The 21016-nt window shown below is 39.6% G+C and overlaps 1 protein-coding gene across 5 annotated transcripts in view; it reads left to right on the forward strand.

The window, feature by feature from the left end:
• The window catches only part of TENM1 (teneurin transmembrane protein 1), a 774924-nt gene that overhangs the window by 690959 nt on the left and 62949 nt on the right, over positions 1-21016 (forward strand). For all 5 annotated transcript variants that reach the window (XM_064713345.1, XM_064713344.1, XM_064713346.1 and 2 more), the window contains 4 exons: positions 6778-6897; positions 8650-8911; positions 11442-11709; positions 17025-17168. In XM_064713345.1, coding sequence (XP_064569415.1) covers positions 6778-6897; positions 8650-8911; positions 11442-11709; positions 17025-17168 — 794 coding nt within the window. The remainder of the gene's footprint in view (positions 1-6777; positions 6898-8649; positions 8912-11441; positions 11710-17024; positions 17169-21016) is intronic.

Consider the following 21016-nt stretch of genomic DNA (forward strand, 5'->3'; position numbering starts at 1 on the left):
TTTAAAGTCCCAACAGCTGAGGATCTTGGTTATCAGATTGTTGTTGCTGCCTGTCTGGTTGATGGAAGTGTCCCACCAACACACTCTTCTGCTGTTATTAACAAGAGTGACTGTTGTGAAAGGTAAGTTGTCTCACACTTGTAAAATCAGCAGAGGAAGTTCAGCCCTTCCCACTGTGCATACGTAATGGCAGGATGCAGAAGGACAAATTGGATTCACATCTGTTGTCTTCAGTCACCTTTCTGCCCAGTACAATTTGATTGGTATTTACAGTGCAATGAATTTAATATGTGTCACTTACATAAATTTAAAAACTTCCTTGGTTTTGCTACACCTTGATAAAGCAGTGTGGAGTTTACTGGTTTGTGCTGCAGGTTATCATGCAAAGAGTGGAGTGATTCCTGAGTGTTTGTGAGATTGGCTTTGCCCTTTAACAGGAGGGAACTGTGCAGTAGAAAAAGGGCACTTACTCACTCAGAAAACCTGGTAACACATATTTTCTTGAACATTTGAAGTAGAGGGGCACATAAGTTTTTATGCTGCAGTTCACTTGGGAAGCTATAACTTACATGCTGACAAAGAGATCCACAAATCATCCACATCACCTGACTGTTACCCTGTCAACTAGGCCCCTGCATTAGATAAACCATGTTCCAGTAATAAGCACATAAGAATTTTTTATTTTCACCCTACACAGCACTTAGTTTACAACCTCAACACAATCCTGCACACAAATTCAGTTCACTTTTTTCTTCAGCATTAATTTTTAATAAAGTAAATTTGTAAACCATCATTATTGATCTGAAATACCTAAACATTTAATCACTATCAATACTGTAACAGGATGTTATAAATATGTAGAGCAATAGGCCATGAAGATGAACTCCATGAGATGCACCCACCTGCCACTGGTGGGTCTCTTGGGGTGTTGCACTTATGAATCAGGCTTCTGTACTTGGGGCAGGGTCTTTGGCTGGCTTTTTATGCTGTTTAAACCAAAAGTCACCACTGAAAAAATTTCCTCATCAAAATGCCTGACAGTGGGGAGTTTCCAGAGAGGAGGTGAGTGCTCAAGTTGCCTGTACAGTGTTCTGTGACACTGCAAATGTTAGCAGCCAGATTGTACATAATCCCATCAACGTGCTTTTATAGATATAAGGAATTGATCTTTTAAAGCTATCATTGATGGGATTTAACTTGGATTTAAAAGCTGTTTCTGAGTATTTCATTTCTTTACTCTGTTACCTGCCATGCCTTTGAAGACTGAAGAGCAGTGAAGTCCCATGTGCAAGCAGCAGCACGCTCTCACCACAGCTTCTGGCTTCCTGCCACTGAGGAGCAGGACTCTGCTGGCATTGGTGTATCTCTGACACCCCAGATACCATTTCCTCCCACTGTAGACAAATTCATAGTTATTTTGAGAAGATCATTGGGATTCAGATGGGGGTGGCTGCATCTTAGGAGTCAGGGCAGTGCCTGGAGATTTGTGCTGTGCTGTCTCCCCTGAGGTTTGTCAACATCAATCTGCAATGTACTGGGCACCCCAAAGGGTTCCTCAGTCCACACTTTGCTGGATCCTTGAGTCTTCCAGGCTGTTGAAATATTGTTCATCCAGAAGTCAAATGTTATTAAAAACTGCCAGAATTTTACTCAAGGATAAGAGATAAGCAGGGTTTTAGAAAGAGGCAATAGCTAAACTGTTGTGCTTCTGTTCAAAAATCTTCCTCTGACATTGCCAATCTGACTATCATCTTGTGTCGGTTCTTCTCCTGGGAATTAAGATTACTGAAAAAAATACAGAAAGACAACTGCTGCTACAGTAAAAAACATCAGAAATCTGCGATCTAGAAAGAATGCTTGAGGGGTTTTAATCTCCTTTGGGCTGTTGCTGAAAAGGTTGTGTCCAGGCAGATGATATTAACTCGTGGCTGCCTGCAATGGCACTGATTTTATAGCATTGGTGGTACAGCATGAAATGTTGGAAGGATTGGATGGAATAATGGCATGTATTTATTTTAGAGTACTGCCATCCATTCCCACTTTTGCTCCAATTTTGCAAAGCCCTATCTGCCTTTTTTTTTTTTCATTTCCCTTTACAAGAAATCTCTGAGGCCATTAGGAGCATTAAGGAAGAGACATCTACCCAGTGTTTTCAGTCTTCTGATTCAAATGACATTGTGCAGTGTTTTACTGTACCACAGGTCAGTGGAACTCTAGTATGAGTGATGTTTGCATGAATCTGGCTGGAGACAAAATGATGTTGATTAGATCTTGGAAAGCTGTCAAAAATGGTGAAGATTATCTCTGTCCTTCATACTTGGATATGTTTGGTCTCTGCCATATCCTGGAATTTTCCAAATAATCTGAAATAGTAAAGCTAGCTGTTCTGACACCTGCTGAGACATCTATCCGTCTGCATTTGCATCTTGGACTTTAGCTTAGGTCTAATATTTAATCATTTGGCTTATACAGTACAGTCAGGATGTTGCTTGAGCAATAGCTAAATACTACACCAAAAATAATGTTAAGGGGCAACATGTCTGCAAAACATTTTTCTTTTTGTTATGTCAAATCTATGTCATATGCATTGGGTTTTTACAAACTCCCACTTAAACTGTGGCATGCTGAAAGGCAGATGAGAGACATTCTGGATAAATGGAAATGTACTTGCTTACATCAGGCATGGTTTTAACCTACTGCATCTAGCAGGGTGTAGCAGATTATAATGTTTTTGTCAACTTCTGTTCTCAGGAAGGTTTTTAGCTTGTTTCTTTGCTGAGTTTTTTTTTTTTTTGTTTTAATGCATGCTGCTGGCAAGCTATTTGACTCACTGTAAATTGCCCACGAAAAGGGTCCAGTGTATGGTACTGAATTAATTACCCTTCAAATGCTGCTTACAGCAACATTGTCAGCAGGAAGAAACGAATGTACCTCACTAGCCTTCAGCTTCATTTCTCTCATTGAAGATTTTAATCAGAAATGCAATACAGTAAATGACATCTTCTGGTAATGTGACACTTGCAAATTCACAAGCTGCTTGATAGAGTTCCATATCTGAGCCTAATGTCTCAGCCTGAGGTGATTATTGGAAACTTAGCATGCAAAAAATAGCAGGTAAGTAGCAGCAGAGCAAGGCAGAATGATGGTAAAATAATAAAATACTTCACAAGTACTGAAATAATACATCTAACATTTAAACTTCTGTTCATATTTTAAATTAGAGATGTCAAACAAACTGCCTCACAGCAGAGACCTGAGATCCACAGAGTAGTGAGTTCCTCAGTTGCTCATGGAATGACCCATGAAGCATTGATAGAGGAATTCTACTTTTAGGCCACCTGCAACCCGTGGGAATCTCAGCTTTCTCTCAAAAAGCCAACTGCTCCCTCTGGAGTTGCAGATTTAGTACAGCTTGCCAGGGGACTGGGAACATTTTTAATGCATTTGAAAACACTAAGGCAGCTTATCAGGGGCATGTTCTTGCCCAGCTTCACCAAATTAGAAAAGACATTTTTGCACTGACTTTCAAGTTAAAACAACTTGGAAAGCCTTAGGTCTGAGCTTATGCAATCATCACAAATAGGTGGCTGTTGGACACATAGTACAAGTTATCCCCCGTGAGAAAGCAAAGCAGGGCAGTCACAAGAGTGTGGAATAAGTCTTAGAGGCAGAAAGTACAGTGCATTGAGGAGACATCATGATCTTTAGAGGTTTCTCTGCTCAAATGAAGAGAAGCAGTGAGTGGTAGCAAGGCCTCCAGCTCATCTGGGAAGAGGATGGATGTTGAGGCAAGGAAGCGTGAAGTGGCAGCTGACTATGAAGGGACATCACTGCAGGGAACATGCTCTAAAAGCTCTGTGAGGGAAGGAACTGAGGTGTGCTCTGAGCAGCAGAGCTGCAGGGAACGTGCTCTAAAAGCTCTGTGAGGGAAGGAACTGAGGTGTTCTCTGAGCAGCAGGGAACCTGCCTGGGGATGTGGGGTGTGCTCTGTCAGCTGCCAGGGCACTGGGAAACAAAGGGAAACCAGCTGGGGGGCTCCTGGTTACCTCCTGAGCCTTGGAGGTAACTCGTGCTGGTCATGAAGGAACTGAAAAATGTTTTCATAGCTGCAGTAAATGCCAGAATTAAAGCTAATTCTGATCAAATGCTTAGTCAAAGATTTAGTAGGTTCTGGTAATTCAAAAAGAGGCCAGAGAAGACTCTTCAACTCAGAATAGGTCATAAAGAGACATTAAATAATGAGGACAAATGTAGGAGCACAGAGGCAGGCTTAGGACATTTAAAATCTAAGAGATTAGAAAGACAATTCAGTACAGACAAATGGAGAATAATGAGGTTTATATGTCTTTATCACATACCGTAAATATGTGTGGCTTGTAAAATATGATGAATAAAATGGAGAATGTTGAAAGATAAGTCTCTTAATATTATTTATGAATTATGGGAAGTAAAGTGAATGAGTAAAGGAAAAAAAGACCATGGATGGAGATTTTGATGAGCTTTTATCGTACAAATCTGTGTGCTTGATAAAATATGAGGACAGAGTAGCGTCAGAAGACTGGTCTGTGTGGAATGAACAAACAGGAGTGCAAGAATAATGCACTGAATAATGATTACTCCAAGGGGTCTCACTCTCACACCTAAGTGTGTTGTAAATATATGGAGTGCATTAATAAAGGTATTAGAAAAGAAAATGCACATCTGTTGATGTTAGAAATACAGGAAAATAATATAAAGAAGTATTATCTGCTCTAAGAAATCAGAGTAATTGGACCTGGGTGTTCTTTTGAGTGAGTCTTGTGAGTCTGTTGAGACAAACAGGAGCTCAATTGCCTTCAGTGGAGCAGCAGATTTTGGGCCACAAATAGGGCCACAACCCATTTACTTTATGTAGGAAACAAAGCAGGTGATAAATCAGAACTCTTGTTTTGCATATTAGCAGTAATGCAGCATCTCCCATTCCTCTAGGATTTATCAGCGTCTTTTCATGGCCTGGTAGCATGGAATTCCTATTAGCAACTGTGGTGAATGCTGTAGTGGCAAAGAGGTTAATTTTTACCAGTTGTGTTTTCTCAAGTCATAGTCAGATGGGTTTGATGATATCATGGTGATAAATCAGTGTCCTGTTAGTGGCTTGGGAGAATGGGATATTAAAAAGCATGTCAAAATTTTCAGAAATTTATGTTCTCCAATTTCTGCATATGATTTCATTGGATCATGGTCAATTAATCTCTCTGGGTATATTTTTAAAATTCATATGTAGACTCCTAAATAATTTTTGTCTAAGGAGCTATTAAGTTTTTTCCTTTAGATCACACATTCACTGTGCAGTGGATGTGTCTTTTGAGGTTTGCCACAAATTTTCAAGTTAAGAAAGAAACATAACAATGCCTAAATTTATGCTTGTCATTTATATTGAGTAATTAATGCCAGTTCACTTCATAAGTATTGCATTGGTTTCGACCCTAAATGTCTTAATGTTAGTAAAAGACTTTTGCATACACTGTTCACTTCATTATCTCAAACTGCAGTTCCAGGAAATAGCTGCAGTAGTTTCATGAGTTTCCAGGATCTGGGTTGGCTCAGCCAGTGGAGGTGTGGTGTAGCTGACAGCCCAGGGCAAAATGACTGGGAGGAATTTCAGTTGAACGTAGCTGTGTAAGCCCTTAGAAAATCCCACTGGGTCCTAATCTACATCATAAGGATATTTTATGTCTGTCTTCTCATCCTTAGGAGACCTAATTCTTTTATGTTTCTTTATTCAGATAGGTAAAAAACCAAAGCCAAGAAAAAGAGTAATTTCTTCACCATTTCTGTGACTTAGGTGAAAGCAATGGTCTGAAAGGACAACAGTGAAAGTTCAAATTGGACAGTAGGAAGAACTTACCATGAGTAGAGCACTCATGCAGAGGCATTGGAATGGGTGACTTGGTGAGCTTATAGAGTCAGACAAGCATCTGTCTGGACTGATGTAGGCATAGTTGATCTAACCTGAGGCAAAGGAATGGACAAGATAAAGTCTTGTATTTCCTTTCAGCTCTCATTTTCTATGACTCTGTGATCCTGTTAGCCTCTGATTAGACACACTTAGTAATGAGTTCACTTTCCTGTCCATTGACTTTGATGTTTTCTGCTGTGCTGCCATGTTCCACCCTCTTCACTGGAATGTGAGGATAAAGTGGAAAGTGGGTGCAAGTCCAATGCATCCCAGAGGGAATTCAGAATAGCATCACATGTGATGGGGGATGGAGAAAAATGTATGTTACACTTGATTAGGCACCCTGTGAATTTACCTGTATGAGTTTCTGAAGTTCTGTGAAGCCAGTGTATCTCACTACTGCCTTATCACATTAGTTCAGCTTTTCTCTAATAGACAGCAATGCCCTATACCTAGCAGTAGAGAATGAGGTTTCATTCTTTCCTTTCACAAACCATCACTCCCTAGAGCTGCAGCCAGCTAAATCACACTATCAGTGAAACCTTTGCAGTGCCATTCAGTGGCAGAGCAAATAGTACCCTAAAATATGTGAGTAAACAGGAACATATTCTCCCTATACTAACTGTTCATGAGAGTCTGTGTGTCATCCTTATGAGAGAATGCTTTTTAAAATCAGTCTTTTGGGCTTGTATGACTTCTCTTCCAAAAATCAGCAGTCATTCTGATATCAAAGTGGTTTTGTCTGTTTGGGACCAAAGCACAGCCCAGTTTCTGTAATCAATGTCTTTCTCACCCTCCTCATGTTTGTAACTTGTTGCCTTCTACTCTTCTTGTTGCAGACGGGCGTGTGTCATCCGAGGCCAGGTTGTAGCAATTGATGGAACACCTTTGGTTGGAGTGAACGTCAGTTTCCTGCACCACAATGAGTATGGATACACCATCAGTCGACAGGATGGCAGGTCAGGCTTTCATGTATTATCCTCCACTGGTTAGGTTTGTGTGGTTAAGGCCATCTGCCAACTTCTATTCATGTACAGAATTTTCATAGACATCACAGTTCGCAGTGTGGCTTGAGGATGACATCTGGCCGCCTGCTCTGGGAGCACAGTTGATTGGAGCTCTCTGTAGTGAAGGGACCAAAGAAAGAGAAGAAAAAAACCTAAACTGCAACAAAACTACAGTGACATTCAAACTCCTGGAGTCAAAATGTGCCAGGTCTGCTGTAACAGTACCTTCTTGACATTGGAATATTTTCACAAGTCAGGTTTTCCAGGAAATATCCTGTCTTCTGCATTTTTTTGTTGTTGTTAAGTGTGAATCATCCAAGTAGTTTATTGAGGTGTCAGTGAAGTCAAATTCTTTAGCTGATCACCTGAGGCATACAAGGAAAAGTGGGAGCAGACTTTTTCCAAAGGCAGATGGTTAAATTGCTGTTCCATAACCAGCCCTGGCTTCCCTTCTTCCCCACCCTCACAGGTCTGAGTTCAGTTCTCAAAGCAGGTGAGGTTTCAATATATTCTATATTGCCCTCGAGGGCTGGCCATCCATTTGCAATAGGGTCATGACTTGCTCCTGAACTTCAATTAAGCTCTTAAGGGCAGTTTAAGACTTCATCTTCCTGGGCTGAATTGTGAATTACAGGAAATCTGAAGCTGTCTTCCAGCAGGGAAAAAGTGCTGCAATTTGTCACTGTTTCCACAATTATTTTTTTTGTTTGGCTTTGCCAATTTATAGAAGTAAGGAGTGTGCATATTTATTTCACCTGGGTTTATTGACTTTCAAATCACACTACTGAAAGTTAGTAATTATCATTTCCTCCTTACACTAGCCTGGATAAAGTTGTTGCATTAAAATATGCTACCTGTATTTTGCTGTGAATGTAATCGGTGTCATTTGGGAAATGTGATGAGATATGCATAATTAAGTCTGACTTCTTATCACAGTTTGTTACCATCAAAAACCTCCATAATAGATGTATTCAGTAATACAGAGAGTGAAGTAGCTATTTACATATTACCTTGTGTTGCCTGACTGTGGATGTCAGAAACTCTGGAAATTGAGACTGTACATCATACCTTCTATATCCCACTGTTTTGCAATCCAGATGTGCCAAAGGTTCTTCACAGTTACCTCCCAGAGGATCACCCTCCTTGTGTTCAAGAGCTGACTCAGTTCTCAGTGCAATTAATCACCATCCTTCCCAAAAATTTCATACCCTGTGCAGGGAGGATAAATGCACAGTGTACTCAACCTTATCCTCCTGCTGCTTTTAGAAGAAGGGAAAGGGTTATGTTCATAGAGCTATGGCCTAACAGGCTTTAAGCTTTCTTATTCTGCATGCTCTTCCTGCATACATGATGAGTGGCATCCTTTTTCTGAGATAGGAATGTCTTTTCATATAAACCAAAGCAACTGGGTTGACAGTTTTGTTACAGATGGCTCACTGGTATTGATGCTAGTAGATAAATAGAGGGGAGAGAGGCCAAGTAACAGTGAAACTCTGTGTCTTGGTGTTGTTGCATACAGGGAGAAAGCACACAGAGGTAAAGCTTCTTTGTGGATACAAGGAATGTACACTTGAATGATTTCACATACTAAATTAAGAGCTGTAATAATGAATATAATGTTTTTGTGATGCATTGAAAGGTGTGGTAATGTGATTTAAAAAAAAAACCAAAAAGAAACAAAACTATTTGTTTTTTCTTTTTCAGTTTTGACCTTGTGGCTGTTGGAGGAATCTCTGTCACTCTAGTTTTTGACAGATCTCCTTTCATATCTGAAAAAAGAACACTTTGGTTGCCTTGGAATAGATTTATCATTGTAGACAAAGTTGTAATGCAAAGAACAGAGTCAGACACACCATCCTGTGACATCAGTAGCTTTATCAGTCCAAATCCAATTGTACTCCCTTCCCCCTTGACAGCATTTGGAGGGTCCTGTCCTGAAAGAGGAACTGTTATTCCAGAACTACAGGTAATGAAAAGAATTCTAAATTAACAATTTGTTCTTTCTTCAAAGAGAGTGAGCCAGTAACTGCTGTAATGCCACTCACTTGGCAGAATAGCACCAATGCACATCTATTTGGCACTGTTTAACAAGATTCTGTGGTCTTTATTCTTTCTTTACTTTTAATATTTGAAAGTGTTTTATTTCTTGTCTTCAAGTAGAAGAAAGTGGGAAATGCTAACATGAATTGTTATTGAAATTCTGATTTGTTGGTAGTGAAGCACAAAACCATCCCTAGTTACAGATGAACTGTACAACTTCCCAAACATCAATGTGAGAGACATGATGCTTTGAACATTCTAAGGGGTGTTTCATCCATTCACAGCTTTATGTCAGATTCTTGGGGTTTATTACTTTAATTTCTTATTACCAAGGTAGAGAGCAATTTTAACATGATCTTTAGGACTTCTTTTTTAATTTCAATATCTTTTTTTCTTGACTCTCTCTTAAGTGTTTAAAGTAATTTCTAATTAATGTTGTAATTAACTGTTGTTTTACTTGGGACTTGAAAGACATTGTGAGAGCCAAGCACACAACAAAACACAGCTCAGATCATATTAATGCCCTTAATTTTTTGTATGTTGTTTGAGCAGTTAGATTTTAAAGAATATGACCTCTTCTGGGTTTTCTTTTAATTTCACCAAGCAAGCCTGGAAGATACTTTGAGGTGTACCTGTAGCTTCATAAAAGTGTTGCTACTTTATTCTACATGTGAGACACCTCTGCTTGAACTGAATTATGTCTAAACCTCCATAACTGTTATCATGCTTCATCCAGTTGATGGTCATAGCATTGCTTCACAGAATGTACTAAGTGAAACTAATGAACATAAATTAAGAATAACTGCTGCACACTAGTAAGAAAAAACTGGGTCACAGTGCTCCACATGAGGTATGCCTTGGTCTTCTTTGAACAGTGGGGTACTCAAAGATGCAGTCTACTGAGAAACCACTCCCCAGTTCTTTCCTTTTTTCTTTTTTCTTTTTTTGTCATTGGAGGTTTCATAGTGTTGAGTTTCATTGTGTGGTTCTGGGAATTGAGCAAAAATTAACTGAGAATAATAGGAGAAAGAGATACATTAGCATGTATTAATGTGTGAATATTTCTTCCTACTTTTTTATTAAAAAATGAAAAGGAATGTCAGATGCATGACAGAGAGGGCAGCTGGGATGTCAGCAGGAAGGAAGGGGAACTCTGCAAATCAGGAACAATAAAGAGAGCAGGATTTCCCTGGCAACACTACATTTCATATGTTGAAACGACAAGTGCTGGCAGGCCTCCAGCTGTACTGCAGTAATGCTGTGACAGTGATACTGTTGCAGTGTGTAAATAAAATTGGTTGAAAGTGAAGTAAGTCTATTGTTAAATAAAGAATATTTAAAAACTGGAAAATATAAACAAAACAGTTTGTCTTTTTCCAAGCATGATGAATTTACATTGTGACAGGTTGATTCATTAGTACAGAAATGCACTAACATCATTAACCTTGTTAAGCACAGTCTAGTTTTCAGGTGGCTTTTGAGTGACTGTGGTAGCACCCTCCAAGAAGCTGTTCTTGTCTCTTGCCTGTTCTTCCTCACAGTCTGTCCCAGAAAAAGCTCTTTTCTATCAGGAGCTAAATCCCTTTTTGTAGCTCCAAGGCCCACATCATTCAAAAGGTCAAGGCCAAATGTCTATTTTCACCTAACAAGCTCAGAGCCTTTGCAGTCCTTGTGTAGCTGAGGGCCCATCTCCACCGCAGTGGGAATTGGTACCACCCCGCAGTGGGCATATCCAAGCTTGCTTTAATCCAGCTGGTTCAGACAGCAGCACTGACAGCAGGGCCCTGGGATTTGAGTGCACTTGCACTCCCTGGGGACTTACCTGTGAGCAAGATGACTCTATTGCTCAGGCTGTTTGATCCTCACTGCTGTGTGTTCCCAGTTGTCTTTCTAGGTTCCTAATGCTGCTCCTTTAAACTCCGCGCTCCTTCTTGCTGGAGCTTGGCCTAACTGCACAGATGGTTTAGCAGGAAGGTGTTTTTTTTTTCTTTCTTAACACTCCCCAAGTTAAAGTTATTGTCTCCAAAGCAAGATAGTATCTTTACATCACAATGTATATGATAGAAGGTGTGTGAATATTTAAAAAAATTTATTGTATTCCAGTTAAGAGCACTTATTAGATAAACCAAGAATAAAGACAGGGTAAAGCTGTGCAGCTTATATGTAAGAATATGTGCATGGATGCAGTATTTGCTCCCCAGTAGATAAGAGTAAAGCATCAGGGGAAGAGGTTCTTTATCAGACAGACAGCCTGCCATCCAGTAGGTTGACCAAGCAGTGTCTGATGTTAGACATTTTGCCGTGTGCCTGCCTACTGCATTGCTGAAATAAACCCAGTTGTTTCAGTGGTGCTGTGCTCACATTATAATTGGGAAACATGAAATAATTAGCTTGTCTTACTGTTACAATTTTGCATTTTTCTTGGCTGTAGATATAATGATGTGGTTTTTTCCAAGGTGGTCCAAGAGGAAATTGCAATTCCTTCAAGTTTTGTGAAGCTCAGTTATCTCAGCAGTCGGACCCCGGGGTATAAAACTTTGCTGCGCATTATTCTGACCCACTCAACCATCCCTTCTGGAATGGCCAAAGTCCATCTGATCGTTGCTGTTGAAGGTCGTCTGCTTCAGAAGTGGTTTCCTGCTGCAGCCAATTTGGTGTACACGTTTGCCTGGAATAAGACAGATATATATGGACAGAAGGTTTCTGGTCTGGCTGAGGCAATGGGTATGTACAATCACCTTGATGTAAGCAGAAGCACTCACATACATCAAGCCAGGAAAATATGGCAGATAAATTTTGTTGCTGCTCCTACATTCTTTTAAATCAAATGCCTCTTTAGCTAAAGTCACTGAAGTGACTTGTATGATTTCCCAAGAACATTTATTTTCTTGTTCTTCCAATGTCATCTTTCTAATTTAATCAATTTGAAAATTCCTTTTTCCCTCAGAGAATGGTTATGTACTAATGGCATTATATTCAGCTGTCTCTGTTTTTGAATGTTACTCTGAATATGACCTTTGGTGTGTCATTGTTTCTGTCATTTTTTGGCTGTGACATTTAAAATGTCATTTCCACTTAGGGTTTTCAAAATTTTAACTTTTGGGCATCTTTTCGTACTATGTTTCATGTCCCCAATAGTTAAAACTAATTGATTTGTTGTTTAAAGATGTTTATCCAAAAATCATCATGTTTCATAGGCTTTGTTCAGCAAGCAGCACAGGCTATTCTGAGAATTGCTACAAAAGTGCTGTCTGTGCAAACACATTTTATTTAGCCAGCATTTTTTTTCATTAATTTTGTTATTTGTTTTTTTTAAGGGCTTTCTATTTTTTAATTTAATTTGATGTTATGTTGTTTAACGGACTGATAGATGCTTTATATTAGAATTACTTACTTTACAAGCAAAGCTTAGAATTGTGAATCAACCCCATTCACTTTGGTAGCAGTTCTGTTTGCTTTTTTTTAAGGCAATAATAAGCAGCAGCACTGGCAGATCAGGCTGTCAGGGAAGAGTAGCAGGGGTGACAGAGCTGTGCACCCTCTCAAGGAATATCCTTCATTCCACATATGAAAATGCTGTTCTGAGGGGCAGCCAGGAGCTTCCTTCAGGACCTGTTGTGTTGCCCATGCAGAGTGGCCTGTGCAGAGGCAAAAGGTGCCCGGCAGGCTCTGCAGCTCCCAGGGCTCTGGTGTGTGACTGTTGCTGTGTGCTCCCAGACAGGTGGTCTGGGAGGTGCCTCTGTGGGGAGGCAGTGGGGAAAAGGAGCATTTCAGCATTTTCCTTGGCATTTCATCCCTGAGAATGATGCAGGCATAGACAGACAGGGATGCCCATGATGGGTTATGACACCAAGCTGTGCAGTGTGATTACATAATGCAGTATGCTAAGGAAAGGTCAGATGAAGGTTTTTTCAGAGCTGGTTTTTCAAGTGGTCCTGCTGTCTCCTTGACCCCACACAACACGAGCTGCTGCCTGCAGGGACAGTCCCACATTCTCTCCTTACCCATGGGCCACCACTCACATTCATTTGATCATGAAATGAGCCAGATCAGGAACAAATTCAGCTGAAAACTGAAGCAACTAAGGAATAAGTGATACATTTTTGGCTTCATTAGTTTCCTGATCTGCTATGAATGCTCATGCAGAAGCTCAGATCTTCTCATTCCAGCTGTAGCTGACGTACTGCATTGGCCTAAAGAAGTCCAAACTCCAACCTCAGAAACTGACTCCCCAACTTTTTCCTGGGGTCAGTCAGGTGCTGGCACTGCAGCCACCAAGGTTCTGAACATCCCAGGTGTGGTGTGTGGCAAGGAGCAGCAGTGCCCTTCTCAGCCTCTTGAGATACAAGAGACCCTGTGAGAAGGCAAATCCAGCCTTGTCCCATTGCTGATACCAGTTCCTTTTGTTTTTGCAGCAAGGGAAGGTGTCAGATGAGTTGTTGGCACATATTTGTGCAACTCCAGAAATAAAAAAAGTATTCCAGCTTGCCCTTTGGCAGTGCCATGGGTGAGCAGGCAGGACCAGGTGGGTCTCAGGTGCCACCTGGGGCTTTCCCTCAGCACAGCTACATGTGCCCTGTGTCCAGAGGCTGTCACTGTCTCATGTTTGACAGGGAACAGTTGGCTACACTGCTCCCACTGCATCATCTAGGAGTCCTCTAGTGATTGGGAAGTCCAGTACATATCCAGACTTTAAAACATTTTAATTCAAATACATAGTGTCTCATGAAATGATACTGCAGTTAGTTTCCCAAATTAGGAGTAGATGAGCTTCATGTGTTTAAATATGAATAAAGCTTGCACAATAGTGCTGGGTAACAGCTATTAAATTATTTAATAGCTGCTTAATTTTTTTTTTATTCCTTAAAGTTAGGTTAATTATGCTTCTTTCAAAATAGAAGCAAAAATCTTGATATTTTAAGTGCATTACTTGCATGCTTTGTTAGATTCCAATAAAGCTTTATTTAATTTGACACACTGTAGTTACTCAGGGACCTTTATCTGCATGCATTATATGAATTTTTGTCAAAATAATTTCTTCTGCCAGTATATTACCAATATTTAATAATGCATTCTGTTCAGTTTTCATTTTAATTAAATTAAATTGGAGCAGGTTGAAGTCTTAGAACTCAGGATTATAACCATCTGCTTTTGGTTTTCTAAATACTATAAACATCTATATTTTTCTTTGGGGTTATTGACAGCACTGATCACATAACCAGTTACAGAAAACAAGACTTTCTGAACATATTTCCACATGCAAATGGTTCTGTTTGAACTTGTTGGAGAAATGTTTGCTGGCATGTGTCCAGTCCCCAAGCTCCCCACAAGAGGCTATTTTCTCAGAGTAACAACTGAGATGACAAAGCAGCGTTTTTTGTTCTGAATAAATAAGCACCATGTGAATGTTGACACACAAAAGTCTGGTGGTAAAGTCTATGTCCCCTTGTAATCTAACACAGGAAAAGGATTTCAGTCAAATCCTCAATAAATGCTCCTGTGAACTCCATAGAGACTCGTGCAAATCCCTGCGTCCCACACAGCAGCACTGAGGGGTCTGCAAGGATGAACTCTCTTAGGGATGAGCATAAATGAGCTCTCCAGCAGCCCTACCTGGTGCTGTGGTTGAATTTTATTCATTGTTCAAAGAAGATGGATGCAGATAAGTACAAATATTTCAGGGGAGGTTGAAGTCGAGGTTACTGTCCTGGTTAATTGTGTCTTTTATGTCTTAAGCCCTTAAGCTGTAGGTCTGGCACTGACTATTCTTAATAGTTGTATGAAAAGAATTGGGTTTTGATACAGATGATCAGTAGATCTTCTGAAATCCGTTTTGAGACTGCAAAGAACAGTACTTGCTGACTCTTGAAATCTAAAGCCATAGTTGCTCAAGTTCACATTTATACAATGAAATCTCAGTCACCTCAAAAAAGTGCTATGAATTAATTGCATCAGAAAGTAACACCCCACAACGAGTGTAAGCTGACCAAGGTTTTAATTTCACTTACAAAATTACATTTCTCTAAACCTGTGCCTAACAAAATACTTCTCCTGTGGCACTGTAATCATCCTACTGACTTTACCAGTGTTATGCTTTGCCTTGATTACTTTGCTTGCAAAATGACTGATAGGAAGTTTTCATGGGAGTAACATCCAGTTAGATGGATCAGGAGGCCCTGCTCTAAGATCACACAGATATTTCTTTTTGGAGCACGGAGCATAGGTGTCTTTCATAAATGTGGGTAAATTCACATAGAAACCTGCTTGTAGACACACAGAGAGTGTAGTCCATATGTCTCTCACTGATGAGAGGGGACAAAATGACAGCTATGCACAATATGAGAGCAGGGAGCAGTGAACTTCTAAGAAAGGGGGTGATATAACCCCTGGAGAGAATTTTGCAGCTCAGAAACATCAGCTGTAGGCAGGGAATACTGAGGTTTACAGAGTTAGCTCCAGCCCTTGTAAAGATGCCTCAGTGGATCCACGGGCCCAGATTCCAGGGTCTGTGAATAGTTATCCCTCCCTTGCCCAGCTCCCAGCACGGTCCCTCCCAGCAGCTGGTAACTGTCCTGTGTGTCCCTGGCAGGTCCCTGAGCCAGGCTGAGGGGCTGTGTTGAAGGGCACACACAGCTGACCTGGGACTGAACGTGTTAAGCACATGACTGGAGGAAAAATTTTAATGTGTAGGTGGCAAATCTGAGGTTGCTTCAGAGGAAAACTCTGCCCTTTATCTCCTCTCTGCATTAACACCTAGAAAACAGTGTGCTCAGTTACTGAACCCTTCTGACTCATGCCAGCACAGGATGTGGCTGCTCTGGAAGTTCCCTGCCCTTTCTTGGGCTCTCAGCTCAGGGTCAACCCAGAAGCTTTGCTGGTGTTGGTTGTAAGAGCTCCTGTAACAGAGGAATTGGACAAAGCGACTGCTGGACCCTCAAACTGAAACCTGTAATGTTTGAAATGTACAATATTTATAGTACTTAAGGAAATGTGATTTTTACAAATCAGAGTTCAGCTGCAAAAACAGTTTCTTTCTGCTAAAGTGGTGAAGAACCTCTAGAGCTGTTACTGTAAGGAACAGTTTTCAGTTGGCCATAAAACATTTATCTTACAAACAGAAATGTTCTCTGTTAGAGCTGGTCAGAATATTTTGATTGTATACAGTAATAGAATTTAGGTGGTATTAAAACTATTTAGGGTTTAAGTAAAATATACCTAAAGCTGTTAAATAGAAAAAGTGAAAAGAAACTATTAAAATTTTTTAATATCTTTGTAATTTTGTAACCTAAAATCTTTTTTTTAAACATTTCTATTTTGGAAAGGTTGAACTGTTTCAGTATTTCCAAGGTCAAATTATGGAATTTGATATAAAGAATTATTCTTCATTTATTAATGGGTTTCACTGAAATCCATTAAAGTCAGGCATAATTAATTTTTCTTTAAAGTTTGGTATGTTAGAGATATCAAAAATTTCGAATTTTTGTTTTCTTTTATGGAAATTAAATGAAAACTGTTTAAATCAATTTGAGTTACCAAGACGCACAATCTTTAGGGAAATTCAAGATTTTTTATCAGGTATTTTGGTAATATGCAAGCCTGTTAAGATAAATGTGGAATTCTGGAAATATTCAGCTTGTCAATCCATTTCTGCCTAACTATAATTTTCATAGCCTGCAAACTAATTAAAACCAATTTGTTTTAGCATGGATTCTTTTCTGTTTAAGCAGTTATTCAGGTAATTAGCAGAAATGCAATGAACAATCAAGTCAGGAGTCATTGGAGGAGATTTGTAATCTTATGAAATCCATAACTGATACCACAGACTATTTTCTGCTTTGAAGCAGTAGTAACTATAGCTGTAATAACATAATAATCTCTTAAAACTCTTTTTCAAAAAATACCATACAATAGCAATCAGACAGAGGAAAATTAGTGGCATCATTACTTGACAGATGAATATCAACACCTAGAATGAAAAAGTGCCTAGCAGTTCACAGAGGAAAAGGTAGACTGAGAGATCTTTAATTATTTGTTTGCAGTGTCGGTGGGATATGAATATGAAACATGTCCTGATTTTATTCTGTGGGAGAAGAGAACAGTAATCCTTCAAGGCTTTGAAATGGATGCTTCAAATCTGGGTGGCTGGTCTATAAACAAACACCATGTATTAAATCCACAAAGTGGTAAGTCCCTCCTTTATTAACTGCCCACACAGAAGGAGAATGCAAATTTTAAAGGAATTAATTGTTCAGGTTTTAAGTGTTACACTTCCTAATGTGTAATCCTCTTTGAATGTGCACCCTCATGTATTGAGAGCTGAACTGTAAATGCCATCTGAAAGGATTTTTTGAATGTTCTGGCTCCCAGGGTTTAGACATTAATATCACTGACTCTTGCAATTGTTAACACATTGTGGTCGTTCAGATGGGAAAAGGGCAAACTAATTTGGGTTCATTCTCACCCAACTGGTATAGAAGTGCCACGTTTCAGGTCAGTCTGTAGTGTGTCACATTCCCAGTGAAGTGTCTTCACCCCTAATTCATCCTATGGCTGCCACCAGTCTGTAGCAGCACAGCCCCAGGCAGACAAACCCTGCTTGATCACAGGGCAGCACTTCCAATGCCACACTGCCAGTCCCCTGTGCAGCTTTTGTGGCTCCCACTCTGTGCAGAAGCACAGTAAGTCACTCCTCAGTACAAGCAATCCAACACATTTCAAACCATTAGTGAAAAAATCTGTAAATGCTTTTAGTGTCATAACATTAACCCTGCAGAGATATTCTTCAGGCATGGAGGCTTGAATATTTTTTTCCTGTGTTTTATTTTACACCTGGGAAGATTTCTTTTCCTCTATGACCATCTGTGATCAGGAACTAGTGGAACTAAATTATTAAAACAATACTTGTAGATAAGTTGTGGTAACTATATATGGTTTTGCCAATAAACAGAATACCTCGTTGTCTAGAAGAGAAACTTGGTCATATTTTAGCACTTAGAAGTCAACAGAGTATTGGATTCAGAAAAGTTCTCTCCATTTGCTCCAGCTGAGAGTCAGTCCAATAAAATCTATTTCCATCTGCAAATTTCTGTTGATGAAGATGCATGCACAGATGTATGGCTCTCAAGTTTTACAAGTTCTGTTCCTGAATGCACAGCTACAGTATAAATATTCCAAATACAAAAGGTCAGATTTAGTTTGTAAATTATCTGGATTTCTGTTTTGATTTAAAATAGTTTGACATTTTAAACAGCAGTTCTTTCATTCCCTGTCTTATTGGTTTGTATAGATTGTCTCTTTTAAATGCCAGCTATTGACATTTAACAAAGAGAAATCTGACCTCAGTCAGCTGAGCCCCCAACTGTGAGTCCCATAGTCTGCTCCTTAGTGCCAATTTACCACTTGCATAGTTTAATTTCAAGACTAAATTGCTGGCAGTAACTCTAATTTATATGACTATCTGATAACTGCAGTGGTTACTACCACAATTCACCCTGTAGGCACTAACATGTTCTGAGATTTTGTAAAGTACACAATTATAATCCAAGCTGGGCTAAGCCATTGCTCTCCTGAGCACAAGGAGTGTGGTGACAAATTGGTTCCTGTCCCCATCTCAGCTGTGTGGCTGAGAATGCCAGAGATCCCTGAGCTGTCAGCCCCAAGCCACCTCCTCTCAGATCAGCTGGGCTGTGCCCGCTGCATGGATGGGGAATGTGCAGCTCCCTCCACCTGCTCCTCTTCCTCACGTGTTCCCTCTGTGCTGGACACCATCAAGGCTGAAGGCAGGGGGAGCTGCCAAACCCCTTTACCCATCACCTGCAGACACAGGAGGGAAGGAGAGGGCATGAGGACATCTGACTTGAAATCCAGGGGCTCTTCTGTTTGCAGTTTGCATGTCAGAGCATCTCCAGCCAGCTGGCAGAGCCCAGGCTCAGGGGCGTGCCAGGGGTTCCTCAGGACTGTTACAGGCTTTGAGCACCCAGATCTCGCTCTTGTACACCAGCTAGAAAAACAGCTAAGGGCAGAAAAACAATTACTATAACAAAGCTGGTGCACACCTACCAGAGCAGCCTGTAGTTCATATTAAAGCAACAAAACAAAATAATAAACTGTGGTAACCAAAAGGATAAAAATAACAAGTGTGCTTCTGGTCTTACCTAGAAACAAGTGAACTGCATTTCAATTTCAGATATATAACACAGACTTTAAATAAGAACAAGAATATGATTCCAACTAGAATTATGTGTTTTAGACTTATCTCCATGCCACCATGACAGATATGAAAAGCATTGACTAGCCTGCTTGAGTATGAATATATTAAGATTTTTCACTTTTTAATTAAAGCATCTCCTTTCTATATATGAAGAACTGCTCTTTTTAGAAGGATGAAACTTTTATGATTTTGAAACACTGCCTTTGGATTAACTACAGAAACATCACTGGAATATAACATTCTCTACTGCAAATTGCAATTTTATTTTCAAACTAAACTAGAAGCACTTTGGTTGATTTACTAGTCCTGAAGAGCTTATATCTAACCTCAGCTGTTAGCCTGGTTGCCCAGCTAGTCTGCTACTGTGCACAAAATTCCTGCTCAGAGCCAGGGTAGATACTCTTCTTTCCCTCCCCATGAAGGTCACTCATTTTTAAGAAGTTACAAAATAAACTGAGTTACAGGAAATAGATGCAATTTTACAGACTTGCCATTCATAGTAATGTGGAAGTACATGTATTGACGTGTAGAAACCTTAGCAAGTGAAAACTGTGTTTTACTGCCAGATGTAAGGATTTACAAAAAGAAAGAAAAAAAACTGCCCAATTCCAGCAGAATTGATGTGAAATAACAAGTATTGTTCCAATGTGGCTGTCACTGGAAGCTCAGTTTTTTTAAATGTATGCAGTTTTGCATCAGTCTGGCTGTTAGGTTAACAAAGGATCGCATCCTGTTCTCAGCTACACTCCTCTGCTCTTTTCCCACTTTCTTTTCCTCACCAATTTGGAGGTTTGATCACTTCTAATTTGTGACATGATTAGAGTTTAATGTTTTCTGGTACCAAGGTTTTTGTCAGTTTGGAAGATCATCAGGGCATTTCTCATAATCAAGAAGAAAACAGATACCATAAATATTAGTTCCTACACTGATGTCTTTTAAAGACACCTGTATCTCATGAATACAAATGAATGTGCTATTAACCAATTTATTGGGTTGTTATTTGATTAATTTTTTTTTCTGATGGGAAAGTGGACTGATTCCATTTTTATTTATCTGGGGCAAGGAGGAGTAATTTTAGAGGAACTTTATGCTTTAAGGTAAAAGCAACCCCAGTGCAACAGAGCATCAACTGAAATTAAAGCAGCAGCTTGAGAGCCTGATATTAAGCACACACTTACATTTATTGACAGCAAAACATATTCTCCAGAGTCCTAATTATTTACTGGCATTTGTAAGAGGATGTTGAAAGATTACCTTAACATTGTAATTTCAGACAAAGGGCGGCATCTTCATTTCGTAGTATTTTTGTCCACTGCATAAGAGAGAATATTGCCATTTATTTTACTGTTATATTTCCAGGATGCCTTTTTTTTAAGCCATCATTCAAACAAATCCGTGGATTCTGTCCTCTGTTGTTCATAGATTTTTTTTTTTTTTACTATAATTCCCTTCAAAATAGCTGTGGCAACATTCAGTAATTTCCAAGGTGAATTTTATCTTCAGATTTACCTGAAAGTCACAAATAGTTGAAATAGAAGTTGGTAGAGACAATACATAAATACATTTGCTGTGCCTTGGGAAAACTCAGACATGTCTCAACATGCACTTCCTGCAGTGTGGAGAATATTCTCATTTCCCAGCAGGAGTCCTCCAGAAAGTAAATTCCCTTGTCTTTGTTCCTTTAATAGAGCTAATGTTCTGATGAAGTACTGGGCCTTTCAAGGGAAATAAGAAATTTTGGACTAGGATCTAAAAGAATACCTATCTTCTGTTTGCAGTAGCCAAATTCTTGCAATAACATGTCATTTCAAAGATACTTCT

Source organism: Zonotrichia leucophrys, chromosome 4A (genome assembly GCF_028769735.1).
Source record: "Zonotrichia leucophrys gambelii isolate GWCS_2022_RI chromosome 4A, RI_Zleu_2.0, whole genome shotgun sequence".
Lineage (NCBI taxonomy): Eukaryota > Metazoa > Chordata > Aves > Passeriformes > Passerellidae > Zonotrichia > Zonotrichia leucophrys.